General features: G+C 48.7%; 1 protein-coding gene across 6 annotated transcripts in view; it reads right to left on the bottom strand.

The window, feature by feature from the left end:
• Nucleotides 1-16,389, bottom strand: part of NRBP2 (nuclear receptor binding protein 2) — a 141,305-nt gene that overhangs the window by 17,684 nt on the left and 107,232 nt on the right. For all 6 annotated transcript variants that reach the window (XR_016308501.1, XR_016308502.1, XR_016308500.1 and 3 more), the window contains 4 exons: nt 12,675-12,764; nt 9,126-9,181; nt 3,184-3,276; nt 2,955-3,087 (listed from right to left, as the gene is read on the bottom strand). Coding sequence is in view for 3 of the 6 variants with exons in the window: in XM_089662727.1 (XP_089518853.1) it covers nt 2,955-3,087; nt 3,184-3,276; nt 9,126-9,181; nt 12,675-12,764 (372 nt within the window). In the remaining 3 variants the exon portion in view is untranslated. The remainder of the gene's footprint in view (nt 1-2,954; nt 3,088-3,183; nt 3,277-9,125; nt 9,182-12,674; nt 12,765-16,389) is intronic.

Below are 16,389 nucleotides of genomic sequence, written 5' to 3'. Positions count from 1 at the left end.
ATGAATTAAGATCAACTTTTATTTTCTGACTCTTTGCCCTCATAGATTCTGACCCTTCCCTTGTGTACTTAGGCCTCCTTTATGTCCCGAGACCCTACCCTCATGGGCAGTGTCCACCCACAATTACTGAGATATGAACAGGAGCCAGGCGCTGTGTAGTTTTGTGATAGAAATAATACACCTTGTATGGAGGTGTGCCTTTAATAAGTCATATGGTAAAACAATAATAAATAACCAGCCTGTGGCTTTAGGAAACCAGGTTCCAAGATGGACGGCCCGTCCGCTCAGAGGGAAGCAGTGGAGTAGAATGCCTGTCAGTGCAGGGACCACGTTTACCCGACGTCCCAGCGTCCTGGATGACGTCACCACGATGTGGAGAGACGGAGGGGGGGAACTCTTGCTGGAGCCGCAGCTTTAGAAGGAAGAGGCCGGTTGCTGGGACAACATGTTTCGCGCGCATGCGCTTTGTCAAGTCTCTGAGACCCTACCCTCGTGGGCTGTGTGCCCACCCACAATTACTGAGACCCAACCCTCGTGGGCTGTGTGTCCACACACAATTACTGAGACCCTACCCTCATGGGCTGTGTGTCCACCAGGGGCGGACTGACAACTCACAACGACTGACAACCCCCCAGGCAATAGGAAATCATGGGGCCCCTGTGTCCTTGCCCAAACTCAAAAAAGCCTTTGAAAACCAGGGGCATCTCATGGGGCCCCCTACTGACCTGACCCTTGGGCAGTGCTCGAGTTTCCAAATGGTCAGTCCACCCCTGGTGTCCACCCACAATTACTGAGACCCTACCCTCATGGGCTGTGTGTCCACCCATGATTACTGAGACCCTACCCTCATGGGCTGTGTGTCCACCCACGATTACTGAGACCCTACCCTTATGGGTTGTGTGCCCACCCACAATTACTGAAATCCTACCCTCATGGGCTGTGTGTCCACCCACAATTACTGAGACCCTACCCTCATGGGCTGTGTGTCCACCCACAATTACTGAGACCCTACTGGATTTATAAGGGGGCTCCTGTCCAGTCTCACTTCATCTCAACAGGCAATTTTATTACATGATGAAGGGCTTGCTGATACCTTTCCAGGTGTTACTGAACTGTTTGGAAGAAAAGTCGTTCAGCGAATTGTCACTGATAAAGAATTATCGGAGAACCTTGGTGACCCAGGAAAGGCTAAGTGCTCTGTGCCTACTGGCTGTCGAAAGCAGAGTCCTCAAGATCGTACAGTTTGAGGAATTAGGTAGCCGATAGATTATACAATTTTATTTCCTTCCATCGTGGTTGGAAGGAAAAAAAATCATTTGAATGCCTACCCCAGTGATATTGTGTTCTGCTGAGAGGTGGGGGGAGGGGAGGGGGCTCACCTTCTCGGCTGGCAGAACACAATGATTGCTGCTGGCAGCTATAGCCAGTAATCACATGTAAAAAAATCTGGGGACACCTGATGTAAAAGGAGACTCTATTGGGGACACCTGATGTAAAGGGGACTGTATTGGGGACACCTGATGTAAAAGGAGACTCTTTAGGGGACACCTGATGTAAAAGGAGACTCTTTAGGGGACACCTGATGTCAAGGGGGACTCTACTGGGGACACCTGATGTAAAGGAGGACTGTATTGGGGACACCTGATGTAAATGGGTCTCTACTGGGGGCACCTGATGTAAAGGGAGGGTTCTACTGGGGACACCTTATGCAAAGGAAGACTGAATTGGGGACACCTGATGTAAAAGGGGACTTTATTGGGGATATCTTATGTATAATTGGACTCTTACTGGGGACACCTGATGTAAAGGGAGACTCTATTGGGGAACCTGATGTAAAGGGAGGTTCTACTGGGGACACCTTATGTAAAGGAGGACTGTATTGGGGACACCTGATGTAAAGGGGGGCTCTGTTGGAGTCATCTGATGTAAAGGGGGACTTTATTGGGGACGCCTTATGTAAAATGGGATTCTTACTGGGGACACCTGGTGTAAAGAGGGACTCTATTGGGAACACCTGATAAAAAGGAGGACTGTACTAGGGACACCTGATGTAAACGGGTCTCTATTGAGGACACCTGATGTAAAGGGGGACTCTACTGGGGACACCTGATGTAAAGGGGGACTCTACTGGGGACACCTGATGTAAACGGGTCTCTATTGAGGACACCTGATGTAAAGGGAGACTCTATTGGGGACACCTGATGTAAAGGGGGACTCTATTGGGGACACCTGATGTAAAGGGGGACTCTACTGGGGACACCTGATGTAAAGGGGGACTCTACTGGGGACACCTGATGTAAAGGGGGACTCTACTGGGGACACCTGATGTAAAGGGGGACTCTACTGGGGACACCTGATGTAAAGGGGGACTCTACTGGGGACACCTGATGTAAAGGGGGACTCTACTGGGGACACCTGATGTAAAATGGGGTTCTACAAGGGACACCTGATGTAAAGGGGGACTCTATTGGGGACACCTGATGTAAAGGGGGACTCTATTGGGGACACCTGATGAAAAGGAGGACTGTACTGGGGACACCTGATGTAAACGGGTCTCTACTGGGGACACCTGATGTAAATGGGGACTCTATTGGGTACACCTGATGTAAAAGGGGGTTCTACTTGAGACACCTGATGTAAAAGGGGATTCTACTGGGGACAGCTGATGTAAAGGGGGACTCTATTGGGGACACCTGATGAAAAGGAGGACTGAGGGCGGGTGTTGTGATGTTTTCAGGAAGCTGTACAGCACTCTGCTGGCCCCTCCCACCAGCCACAATCTGCCTGCATCGCATAGAGAAGCGCAGAAAGCCAGTGATGATATAACTGGAATTAAAATAAGATATTTCACGCAAATGAAAAGATTTTTCATCAGCATGCCGACGAGGGGGGGGGGGGTGAGGAACCAGGGAATGCAAAATACAAGCAGATTAAACTTCAGCGTTAATACTTACAGGGGGTGTTGAGGAAGCAGTGCGCCGCCAGGAGCTTCAGTGAATGAACCTCAAACAACACTCGGTGGAAGAGCAGGTCGTGTGCCGATGGACGTTTCTTCGGGAAAACCGAGAGACACTGCATGATAAATTCCTGGAAAATCATGTTACAAAGTGTCAATCAGGATCAGTTCACATGCCGAACAGAACTCCAACCAGACATTCACTCCTAGAAGTGCTCTTCCCTCACCTTCATATTGGGGTCCTCCAAGGAGCTTATGGCTCGCTTTATATTCTCCTCCAACACTTTTTCCCCATTAGACTGAATCTCCAGCACAGCCATCTGCAATGATAATGACAATGACAGGTCATCTTCATCCGTATACGGATCTACAATCACACAATTTCAGCCTGCACATTCATCCACTCCATCCCTCCCTCCCCACCTTCATTTAAAAGTCAAAGCTCTGCAGAGCATCACCCTATGCCCACCTCTTTCCTATTATAAATCTAGTAATACATCTGCAGAGCATCACCCTACTCCTCTTCTACATCTGCAGAGCATCGCCCTGTGCCCACCTCTTTCCTACCATAAATCTAGTAATACATCTGCAGAGCATCACCCTGCTTCTCCTACATCTGCAGAACATCACCCTGCTTCTCCTACATCTGCAGAGCATCACCTTCTGCCCATCTCTTTCCTACCATAACTCTAGTATTACATCTGCAGAACATCACCCTGCTTCTCTTCTACATCTGCAGAGCATCACCTTCTGTCCACCTCTCTCTTCCAATATACCCAGTAATGCATCTGCAGAGCATCACCCTGTGCCCACCTCTTTCCTATTATAAATCTAGTATTACATCTGCAGAGCATCACCCTGTGCCCACCTCTTTCCTATTATAAATCTAGTATTACATCTGCAGAGCATCACCCTATGCCCACCTCTTTTCTATTATAAATCTAGGATTACATCTGCAGAGCATCACCCTGTGCCCACCTCTTTTCTATTATAAATCTAGGATTACATCTGCAGAGCATCACCCTATGCCCACCTCTTTCCTATTATAAATCTAGTATTACATCTGCAGAGCATCACCCTATGCCCACCTCTTTCCTATTATAAATCTAGTATTACACCTGCAGAGCATCACCCTATGCCCACCTCTTTCCTATTATAAATCTAGTATTACACCTGCAGAGCATCACCCTGTGCCCACCTCTTTTCTATTATAAATCTAGGATTACATCTGCAGAGCATCACCCTGCTCCCACTTCTCTTCTACATCTGCAGAGCATCACCCTGTGCCCACCTCTTTCCTACCATAAATCTAGTAATACATCTGCAGAGCATCACCCTGCTTCTCCTACATCTGCAGAGCATCACCCTGTGCCCACCTCTTTCCTACCATAAATCTAGTAATACATCTGCAGAGCATCGCCCTGTGCCCACCTCTTTCCTACCATAAATCTAGTATTACATCTGCAGAGCATCGCCCTGTGCCCACCTCTTTCCTATTAGAAATCTAGTATTACATCTGCAGAGCATCACCCTGCTCTGGATACTCTTCTATATCTGCAGAGCATCACCTTCTGCGCACCTCTTTCCTATAATAAATCTAGTATTACATCTGCAGAGCATCACCCAGCTCCTGCTTCTATTCTACATCTGCAGAGCATCACCCTGCGCCCACCGCTTTCCTATTATAAATCTAGTATTACATCTGCAGAGCATCACCCTGCGCCCACCGCTTTCCTATTATAAATCTAGTATTACATCTGCAGAGCATCACCCTGCTCCTATGTCTCTGCTCTAAAAGATGATTGTTATAATATTTATGAATGTAAAGAGAAAAACTAGTAAAAAGGTGTCCAAAGGGGTGCCCCGAGGTTTGGCTGACCAACTGGGAGCAAAAACACCGGCAATATCCCGAGGCAATCCCTATTTATAGTAAAATCAGTGACACATTTAACTAATGAAAAATGTGACATTACTGAACAGAATGTGAGGCGTCCTCAAGGAACAAAAATGTCACATCCAAGAAATGTGAATCGAGCGGAATGTGTGGGCTGAATTCGGAAGATTTTGTTTATGCCAAAAAATGTTCTGGGCTGAAAATCAAACAAGAGCAGATATGTGGGCTCCTATCCACACTCGGCTGGACGGTGAGATCTGCAGAGGAGTGCCGGAGATCCCGTGTGCCAAAATTCCCAGCCACAACACAGGATCACGTGTTCTTCCCAAAGATCCCGAATTCTGGAACACTTCCCCAGAGCTAAAAGACGGGGAGAGGACCAGCACACATTTTATATTCACCCCCTGTTGTCATTCACCCTGTAGTCATTCACCCCGTGGTCATTCACCCCGTGGTCATTCACCCCGTGGTCATTCAGCCCGTGGTCATTCACCCCGTGGTCATTCACCCCGTAGTCATTCACCCCGTAGTCATTCACCCCGTGGTCATTCACCCCGTGGTCATTCACCCCGTAGTCATTCACCCTGTAGTCATTCACCCCGTGGTCATTCACCCCGTAGTCATTCACCCCGTGGTCATTCACCCCGTAGTCATTCACCCCGTAGTCATTCACCCCGTAGTCATTCACCCCGTGCTCATTCACCCCGTGGTCATTCACCCCGTAGTCATTCACCCCGTGGTCATTCACCCCGTGGTCATTCACCCCGTGGTCATTCACCCCGTGGTCATTCACCCCGTAGTCATTCACCCCGTGGTCATTCACCCTGTGCTCATTCACCCTGTGCTCATTCACCCCGTTGTCATTCACCCCGTAGTCATTCAATGCTTTCACAGATGATCTGTTTACTGTATATAGTTGTATCAATATTCTAATACGTTACTTCTTTGTTTGGTTTATAATTCGATTTGCTCCTTACATACACTAGTTCTTCTTTCTACTTTGCATGGCTACAAAATACAAACACATTACAATCCTATGTAAATAGCTGGATCAATGTTCTACAATTGTTACTTTGTATCATTTATAATTATATTCGCTCATTACATACTCAAGTACTTCTTCCTACTTTTCAGAGCCACAAAATACAAACACAATACAAGCCTAGAAGTGCATGGGCAGCACAGTGGCTAAATGGTTAGCACCAGGGGTGGACTGACAACTCATGGGGCCCCCGGGCAATAGAGGATCATGGGGCCCCTGTGTCCTTGCCCAAACTCAAAAAGGCCTATGAAAAAGGTTCCAGGGGCATCTCATGGGGCCCCCTACTGACCCGGGCCCTCGGACAGTGCCCGAGTTTCCAAATGGTCAGTCCGCCCCTGGTTAGCACTTGCGCCTGGCTGTACTCAGGTCTTTGGTTAAAATCCCAACCATGGCACCACCTGCCTGGAGTTTGCATGTTCTCCCTGTGCCTGCGTGGGTTTCCTCTGGATGCTCCAGTTTCATCCCACACTCCAAAGACATGCTGGTAGGTTATTTGGCTCCTGTCTAAATTTTCCCTAGTATGTGTATGTATGAATGTGAGTTAGGGACCTTAGATTGTACACCCCTCGGGGGCGGGGACTGATGTGAATGTACAATATATATATATGTCCTATATGAGTACCTATAATAAATAACTCTGCCAGTCCAATAAATAAATTCACTCCCTGTGTGACAAATACACTATATTGCCCCAAGTATTGGTCGGCCGGCCCTTCCACGCACATGACCTTTAATGGCCCCCCAGTCTTAGTCCGTAGGGTTCAATATTAACTTGGCCCCGCCCTTTCCACACACATGACCTTTAATGGCCCCCCAGTCTTAGTCCGTAGGGTTCAATATTGAGTTGGCCCCGCCCTTTCTACACACATGACCTTTAATGGCCCCCCAGTCTTAGTCCGTAGGGTTCAATATTGAGTTGGCCCCGCCCTTTCCACGCACATGACCTTTAATGGCCCCCCAGTCTTAGTCCGTAGGGTTCATTATTGAGTTGGCCCCGCCCTTTGCAGCTATAACAGCTTCAACTCTTCTGGGAAGGCCGTCCACAAGGTTTAGGAGGGTGTCTATGGGAAGGTTGGACCATTCTTCCAGAAGCACATTTGTCAGGTCAGGCACTGATGTCGGGGGAGGAGGTCTGGCTCGCAGTCTCCGCTCTAATTCATCTCAAAGGTGTTCTATGGGGTTGAGGTCAGGACTCTGTGCAGGACAGTCAGGTTCCTCCACCCCAAACTGGCTCCTCCATGTCTTTATGGACCTTGCTTTGTGCACTGGTGGGCAGTCATGTTGGAACAGGAAGGGGCCATCCCCAAACTCTTCCCTTAAAGTTGGGAGCATGAAATTGTCCAAAATGTCGCCTTAAGAGTTCCCTTCACTGGAACTAGGGGGCCAAGCCCAACCCCTGAAAAACAACCCCACACCATAATCCCCCCTCCACCAAACTTTACACTTGGCACAATGCAGTCAGGCAAGTACCATTCTCCTGGCAACTGCCAAACCCAGACACGTCCATTGGATTGCCAGGCAGAGAAGCGTGATTGATCACTCCAGAGAACACATCTCCACGGCTCTAGAGTCCAGTGGCGGCGTGCTTTACACCATGCCATCTGACGCTTTGCATTGCACTTGGTGATGTAAGGCTTGGATGCAGCTGCTCGGCCATGGAAACCCATTCCATGAAGCTCTCTACGCACTGCTGTTGGGCTCATCTGAAGGCCACACCAAGTCTGGAGGTCTTTAGCTATTGACTCTGCAGACAGTTGGTGACTTCTGCGCACTGTGTGCTTCAGCATGCGCTGACCCCGCCCTGTCATGTGACGTGGCCTACCACTTGGTGGCTGAGTTGCTGTTGTTCCCAGTGGCTTCCACTTTGTTATAATCCCACTAACAGTTGAGCGTGGAATATTTAGTAGCCAGGAAATGTCACAGATGGACTTATTGCACAGGTGGCCACCTATCACGGGACCACGCTTGGAGTCACTGAGCTCCTGAGAGCGACCCATTCTTTCACCAATGTTTGTAGAAGCAGTCTGCATGCCTAGGGGCTTGATTGTATACACCTGTGTCCATGGAGGGAATTGGAACTCCTGAATCACATGATTTGGAGGGCGGGGCCAATACTTTTGTCATTTATTGTGTATCTTATCTCAGCAGTCCTTGATGCAGGACAAAGTGACACATTGGGGGTTATTTACTAAACCTGGAGAGTGCAAAATCTGACGCAGCTCTGCATAGAAACCAATCAGCTTCCAGGTTTTATTACCAAAGCGTAATTGAACAACCTAAAGCAGGGGTGTTGAATTTTTTTTAGAAAAACTACTTGTCCAAGGGAATAAATATGAAGGCACTGAGAGGTGATTTTGCATTGAAGTCAATGGGAGGCATTTTTGCATTGAAGTCAATGGGAGGCGGTCTTACATTGAAGTCAATGGGAGCCGTTTTTGCATTGAAATCAATGGGACACCATTGACTTCAATGCAAAATCTCAACTTATTGACACCAATGCAAAATCGCATCCCATTGACTTCAATTCAAAATCACGTCCCATCGACTTCAATGCAAATTCGTGTCCCATTGATTTCAATGAATGTTCCAGTTTTAGAAAATCTACTCCAATGTTTCGAAAAGGGCATGGTCCATCCCCCTTATTCCTTTGTTATCAGTGATTACTGGCCTTGCCTTCCTCTTCCATTGCTTGAGAGAAGCAGTGTAGCACCCTCCTAGTGTATGATACTAGGCAAATTACGTTTTTTGACTCATTCTGGAATAAAAGGGAGCACTGATGGTTTCTTCTGGCCTGTTCAGGTTTTCACAGGCTGGGAGTTTGATTGCGTCCCCCTACCTCTGGAAGAAGCTATTAAAGCTTAGGGAGGGAGATGCTAATAACCAGCCTGAATATTTATCGTACTCCAGCCAATCCCAGAAGAGGAGTGTCCAGAAGGGGGCTGGAAGGGTGTTAAATAGTCCGAGGGACTGGAGAACTTGGAGGGTTCCAGAACCTGAGTGGCTGCTGCCCTCAGACAGCCCATGGACTGTGTAGCTGTTTTTGAGGACCTCACCACAAGGGATCTGGTCTGGAAAAGGACTGTCTCACTCAGTGGAACACGTCCTGAGGGAGGTGGCAGCTGTCCTGGGGACATGGAAGTAAAGATCCTAAATCCCTCTCTAATTTATGCACAATTGTATTTTGGCGTTTTGGGGTTTATGAGAATCTTATGATGTTCTTGAACAGGACTCACCTCAAGAGCGCACATCCCGAACGAGAAGATATCCACAGCCGTACTCTCTTCTACAGCTGGGGGAAGATGGGAATCGTCAGAGAGGAGCAAACTGAGACAGGCAGTACCAACAGAATACTGAGATTCCATATTGTAATAGGACTGACTGGCTGGAAGATGGGTGCTGTGTATGGAGGGTGGTAGGAGGAGGCAGCAGTATGCATGGTATGTACAGGATCAGTAGGGAGCAGGCAGCGGTATGCATGGTATGTACAGGATCAGTAGGGAGCAGGCAGCGGTATGCATGGTATGTACAGGATCAGTAGGGAGCAGGCAGCGGTATGCATGGTATGTACAGGCTCAGTAAGGAGCAGGCAGTGGTATGCATTGTATGTACAGGCTCAGTAGGGAGCAGACAGCGGTATACATGGTATGTACAGACTCAGTAGGGAGCAGGCAGCAGTATGCATGGTATGTATAGGCTCAGTCGGGAGCAGGCAGCGGTATGTATGATATGTACAGGCTCAGTAGGGAGCAGGCAGCAGTATGCATGGTATGTACAGACTCAGTAGGGTGCAGGCAGTGGTATGCATGGTATGTATAGGCTCAGTCGGGAGCAGGCAGCGGTATGTATGATATGTACAGGCTCAGTAGGGAGCAGGCAGCAGTATGCATGGTATGTACAGACTCAGTAGGGTGCAGGCAGTGGTATGCATGGTATGTACAGGCTCAATAGGGAGCAGGCAGCGGTATACATGGTATGTACAGGGTCAGTAGGGAGCAGGCAGCGGTATGCATGGTATGTACAGGATCAGTAGGAAGCAGGCAGCAGTATGCATGGTATGTACAGACTCAGTAGGGAGCAGACAGCGGTATGTATGGTATGTACAGGCTCAGTAGGGAGCAGGCAGCGGTATGCATGGTATGTACAGGCTCAGTAGGAAGCAGGCAGCGGTATGCACAGGCTCAGTAGGAAGCAGGCAGCAGTATGCATGATATGTACAGGCTCAGTAGGGAGCAGGCAGCGGTATGCATGGTATGTACAGACTCAGTAGGGAGCAGGCAGCGGTATGCATGGTATGTACAGGATCAGTAGGGAGCAGGCAGCGGTAAGCATGGTATGTACAGGCTCAGTAGGGAGCAGACAGCGGTATGCGTGGTATGTACAGGCTCAGTAGGGAGCAGACAGCGGTATGCGTGGTATGTACAGGCTCAGTAGGGAGCAGGCAGCTGTATGCGTGGTATGTACAGGATCAGTAGGGATCAGGCAGTGGTATGCATGGTATGTACAGGATCAGTAGGGAGCAGGCAGCGGTATGCATGGTATGTACAGGCTCAGTAGAAAGCAGGCAGCGGTATGCATGGTATGTACAGGATCAGTAGGGAGCAGGCAGCGGTATGCATGGTATGTACAGGATCAGTAGGGAGCAGGCAGCAGTATGCATGGTATGTACAGGATCAGTAGGGAGCAGGCAGCGGTATGCATGGTATGTACAGGATCAGTAGGGATCAGGCAGCAGTATGCATGGTATGTACAGGCTCAGTAGGGAGCAGGCAGCGGTATACATGGTATGTACAGGCTCAGTAGGGAGCAGGCAGCGGTATGCATGGTATGTACAGGCTCAGTAGGGAGCAGGCAGCGGTATGTATGGTATGTACAGGCTCAGTAGGGAGCAGGCAGCGGTATGCATGGTATGTACAGGATCAGTAGGGTGCAGGCAGCGGTATGCATGGTATGTACAGGATCAGTAGGAAGCAGGCAGCAGTATGCATGGTATGTACAGGCTCAGTAGGGAGCAGACAGCGGTATGTATGGTATGTACAGGCTCAGTAGGGAGCAGGCAGCTGTATGCATGGTATGTACAGGCTCAGTAGGGAGCAGGCAGCGGTATGCATGGTATGTACAGGCTCAGTAGGGAGCAGGCAGCAGTATGCATGGTATGTACAGGCTCAGTAGGGAGCAGGCAGCAGTATGCATGATATGTACAGGCTCAGTAGGGAGCAGGCAGCGGTATGCATGGTATGTACAGACTCAGTAGGGAGCAGGCAGCGGTATGCATGGTATGTACAGGATCAGTAGGGAGCAGGCAGCGGTAAGCATGGTATGTACAGGGTCAGTAGAGAGCAGGTATCAGTATGCATGGTATGTACAGGCTCAGTAGGGAGCAGACAGCGGTATGCGTGGTATGTACAGGCTCAGTAGGGAGCAGGCAGCTGTATGCGTGGTATGTACAGGATCAGTAGGGAGCAGGCAGCGGTATGCATGGTATGTACAGGCTCAGTAGGGAGCAGGCAGCGGTATGCGTGGTATGTACAAGCTCAGTAGGGAGCAGGCAGCGGTATGCATGGTATGTACAGGATCAGCAGGGATCAGGCAGTGGTATGCATGGTATGTACAGGATCAGTAGGGAGCAGGCAGCGGTATGCATGGTATGTACAGGCTCAGTAGGAAGCAGGCAGCGGTATGCATGGTATGTACAGGATCAGTAGGGAGCAGGCAGCGGTATGCATGGTATGTACAGGATCAGTAGGGAGCAGGCAGCAGTATGCATGGTATGTACAGGATCAGTAGGGAGCAGGCAGCGGTATGCATGGTATGTACAGGATCAGTAGGGATCAGGCAGCAGTATGGATGGTATGTACAGGCTCAGTAGGGAGCAGGCAGCGGTATACATGGTATGTACAGGCTCAGTAGGGAGCAGGCAGTGGTATGCATGGTATGTACAGGCTCAGTAGGGAGCAGGCAGCGGTATGTATGGTATGTACAGGCTCAGTAGGGAGCAGGCAGCGGTATGCATGGTATGTACAGGATCAGTAGGGAGCAGGCAGCGGTATGCGTGGTATGTACAGGCTCAGTAGGGAGCAGGCAGCAGTATGTATGATATGTACAGGCTCAGTAGGGAGCAGGCAGCGGTATGCATGGTATGTACAGGATCAGTAGGGAGCAGGCAGCGGTAAGCATGGTATGTACAGGCTCAGTAGGGATCAGCCAGCGGTATGCGTGGTATGTACAGGGTCAGTAGGGAGCAGCCAGCGGTATGCGTGGTATGTACAGGATCAGTAGGGATCAGCCAGCGGTATGCGTGGTATGTACAGGATCAGTAGGGAGCAGGCAGCGGTATGCATGGTATGTACAGGATCAGTAGGGAGCAGGCAGCGGTATGCATGGTATGTACAGGGTCAGTAGGGAGCAGCCAGCGGTATGCGTGGTATGTACAGGATCAGTAGGGAGCTGGCAGCGGTATGCATGGTATGTACAGGATCAGTAGGGATCAAGCAGCAGTATGTATGATATGTACAGGCTCAGTAGGGAGCAGGCAGCGGTATGCATGGTATGTACAGGGTCAGTAGGGAGCAGCCAGCGGTATGCGTGGTATGTACAGGATCAGTAGGGAGCTGGCAGCGGTATGCATGGTATGTACAGGATCAGTAGGGAGCAGGCAGCGGTATGCATGGTATGTACAGGGTCAGTAGGGAGCAGCCAGCGGTATGCGTGGTATGTACAGGATCAGTAGGGATCAGGCAGCAGTGCACACGGTATGTTTAGGGGTGATTGTCCTTTTCTCTTACAGCCGTACTCTGGAGGGAAGAAATGGAGGGTTCGGTGTTCCTCTTTCTGCGTCTTCAATGGAGTCCGGAGATGGTCCGGCATAGGAAGCTCTGAGAAGATAAAATAAACAAACAGACTAAAATTAGGAACGGAAATGTTCCGTACAAATCACAAACATGCAGCTGAAGGATGAAAATAGCATTTTTTTGCTTTGAACAAATATTGCACATTGTGAGCCGTTCTCAGGCTGGGGGGTAGGAAATGGTTAGAAACACCAAAAATGTGAGGAATAAATTCTGTCCGTCCCTCTGTAGGACGATGGAAGGTTATCCGGAACACTTGGCGAGCGAGAAGCGCACAGTTCCGTCATTGTTCTGAGCCATGTGGGCCCACGATCGGCTTCAGCCTTCATGAATCTCCTCCTTTATGTACCATTGCTGAATGGGACAATGGCAGGCACTGTGTCAGGATTCGGGTCAGCGCCATCTCCGTCCTTCTGTCCCATTTACATGCTCCGTTGTGTTGTCCTTGTTAGGGGGTCAGTAAACACAGATGGAGCTTACATAAAAGAGTTCTCAGAGATTTTCATAAATAAATATGTTAAAGTTGAAAGGTTTAACACAACTGGTCATCAGTTCTATCACCTCCAGAGTTTCTCTGGTGCAGCACCCTTCCTCTGGAGCTCCCTTACCCCTGCCATCAGGCCCTGGTTGGCCTTTTAGGGCTCTAAAGGGAATCAATCAGGACAGCAATATGGCAGTAGATGGCATACGGACTCTCTGGGCTCGTAAAAAACCCTGGACTATCATTTTTATCCATGCTTCACTACCTAGGGGTCCAAAGGAAGTATGAAGCCAGTGAAGGCATCCTTGTTCCAGGATAGAAGGATAACAAGGACAGCACTGGACAATGCAGTGTCCTTTCCAATAAGGACTTAACCGGTTAATCTCCATCACCTCTTGTATCCGTTCATTCAGTCTTGTTCCCCGTGAGCCTTGTTGTTCTGTGTTTCGATACTACTATAAGTTTGGAAGCAGGGGCGGACTGATCATTTGGGAACTCGGGCACTGCCCGAGGGCCCGGGGTCAGTAGGGGGCCCCATGAGATGCCCCTGGTACCTTTCATAGGCTTTTTTGGGGTTTGGTTTGAGTGTGGGGAAGTACACAGGGGCCCCATGATCCCCTATTGCCCGGGGGCCCCACGAGTTGTCAGTCCACCCCTGTTTGGAAGGTACTCGCTATGTACTGTGCTATTAAAGGTAAAGGGCTTATATGCACTACATGGCCAAAAGTATCCAAAATGTGGAGTTCAGATGTTTAAATTGTCTAAACTGTCTTTGGATGTTGGAGTATTAACAGTAGGCACTAAAGACTACTGGTAATACTACAGGATACGGTACAGAGACATTGTTGACAATTGTGCTTCTGCAACGTGGTGGTATAGTCTGGTGAAGACCCTTTTCTGTTGCAGCATGACTGTAGCCCTGTGTACAAAGCCAGGTCAGCTCCATAAAGACATGGTTTGACCAGTACAAAGACATTGTTGAAAATTGTGCTCCTCCAACGTGGTGGTAACAGTTTAGTGAAGACCCTTTTCTGTTCCAGCCTGACTGTAGCCCTGTGTACAAAGCCAGCTTCATAAAGACATGGTTTGACCAGTACAAAGGCATTGTTACCACCACAGTGGAGGAGCACAATTGTCAACAATGCCTTTGTACTGGTTAAACCATGACTTTATGGAGCTGGCTTTGTACACAGCGCTATAGTCATGCTGGAACAGAAAAGGGTCTTCACCAAACTGTTACCACCACAGTAGAGGAGCACAATTGTCAACAGTTTGGTGAAGACCCTTTTCTGTTCCAGCATGACTGTACCCCATGTACAAAGCCAGCTCCATAAAGACCTGGTTTGCCAGTACAAAGGCATTGTTGACAGTTCTTCTCCACCAATGTCAGCAGTTTGGTGAAGACCCTTTTCTGTTCCAGCCTGACTGTAGCCCTGTGTGCAAAGCCAACTCCATAAAGACATGGTTTGACCAGTACAAAGGCATTTTTACCACCACAGTGGAGGAGCACAATTGTCAACAATGCCTTTGTACTGGTTAAACCATGACTTTATGGAGCTGGCTTTGTACACAGGGCTATAGTCATGCTGGAACAGAAAAGGGTCTTCACCAAACTGTTACCACCACAGTAGAGGAGCACAATTGTCAACAGTTTGGTGAAGACCCTTTTCTGTTCCAGCATGACTGTACCCCATGTACAAAGCCAGCTCCATAAAGACCTGGTTTGCCAGTACAAAGGCATTGTTGACAGTTCTTCTCCTCCAATGTCAGCAGTTTGGTGAAGACCCTTTTCTGTTCCAGCCTGACTGTAGCCCTGTGTGCAAAGCCAACTCCATAAAGACATGGTTTGACCAGTACAAAGGCATTGTTACCACCACAGTGGAGGAGCACAATTGTCAACAATGCCTTTGTACTGGTCAAACCATGACTTTATGGAGCTGGCTTTGTACACAGGGCTATAGTCATGCTGGAACAGAAAAGGGTCTTCACCAAACTGTTACCACCACAGTAGAGGAGCACAATTGTCAACAGTTTGGTGAAGACCCTTTTCTGTTCCAGCATGACTGTACCCCATGTACAAAGCCAGCTCCATAAAGACCTGGTTTGCCAGTACAAAGGCATTGTTGACAGTTCTTCTCCTCCAATGTCAGCAGTTTGGTGAAGACCCTTTTCTGTTCCAGCCTGACTGTAGCCCTGTGTGCAAAGCCAACTCCATAAAGACATGGTTTGACCAGTACAAAGGCATTGTTACCACCACAGTGGAGGAGCACAATTGTCAACAATGCCTTTGTACTGGTTAAACCATGACTTTATGGAGCTGGCTTTGTACACAGGGCTATAGTCATGCTGGAACAGAAAAGGGTCTTCACCAAACTGTTACCACCACAGTAGAGGAGCACAATTGTCAACAGTTTGGTGAAGACCCTTTTCTGTTCCAGCATGACTGTACCCCATGTACAAAGCCAGCTCCATAAAGACCTGGTTTGCCAGTACAAAGGCATTGTTGACAGTTCTTCTCCTCCAATGTCAGCAGTTTGGTGAAGACCCTTTTCTGTTCCAGCCTGACTGTAGCCCTGTGTGCAAAGCCAACTCCATAAAGACATGGTTTGACCAGTACAAAGGCATTGTTACCACCACAGTGGAGGAGCACAATTGTCAACAATGCCTTTGTACTGGTCAAACCATGACTTTATGGAGCTGGCTTTGTACACAGGGCTATAGTCATGCTGGAACAGAAAAGGGTCTTCACCAAACTGTTACCACCACATTGGAGGAGAAGAACTGTCAACAATGCCTTTGTACTGGCAAACCATGTCTTTATGGAGCTGGCTTTGTACACAGGGCTACAGTCATGCTGGAACAAAAAAGGGTCTTCACCAAACTGTTACCATCACAGTGGAGAAGCCCAATTGTCAACAGTTTGCTGAAGACCCTTTTCTGTTCCAGCATGACTGTAGCCCTTTGTACAAAGCCAGCTCCATAAATACACAGTTTGACCAGTACAAAGACAGTGTTGACAATTGTGCTTCTGCAACGTGGTGGTAACATTTTGGTGAAGACCCTTTTCTGTTCCAGCATGACTCTAGCCCTGTGTACAAAGCCAGCTCCACAAAGACATGTTTTGACCAGTAAACAGACATTGTTGACAATTGTGCTTCTCCAACATGGTGG

This window comes from Staurois parvus, unplaced genomic scaffold (genome assembly GCF_062004578.1).
Source record: "Staurois parvus isolate SC_StPar_1 unplaced genomic scaffold, SC_StPar_1.0 ptg001528l, whole genome shotgun sequence".
In the NCBI taxonomy this organism is placed as follows: Eukaryota; Metazoa; Chordata; class Amphibia; order Anura; family Ranidae; genus Staurois; species Staurois parvus.
This window is presented reverse-complemented; position numbering and strand designations above follow the sequence as displayed.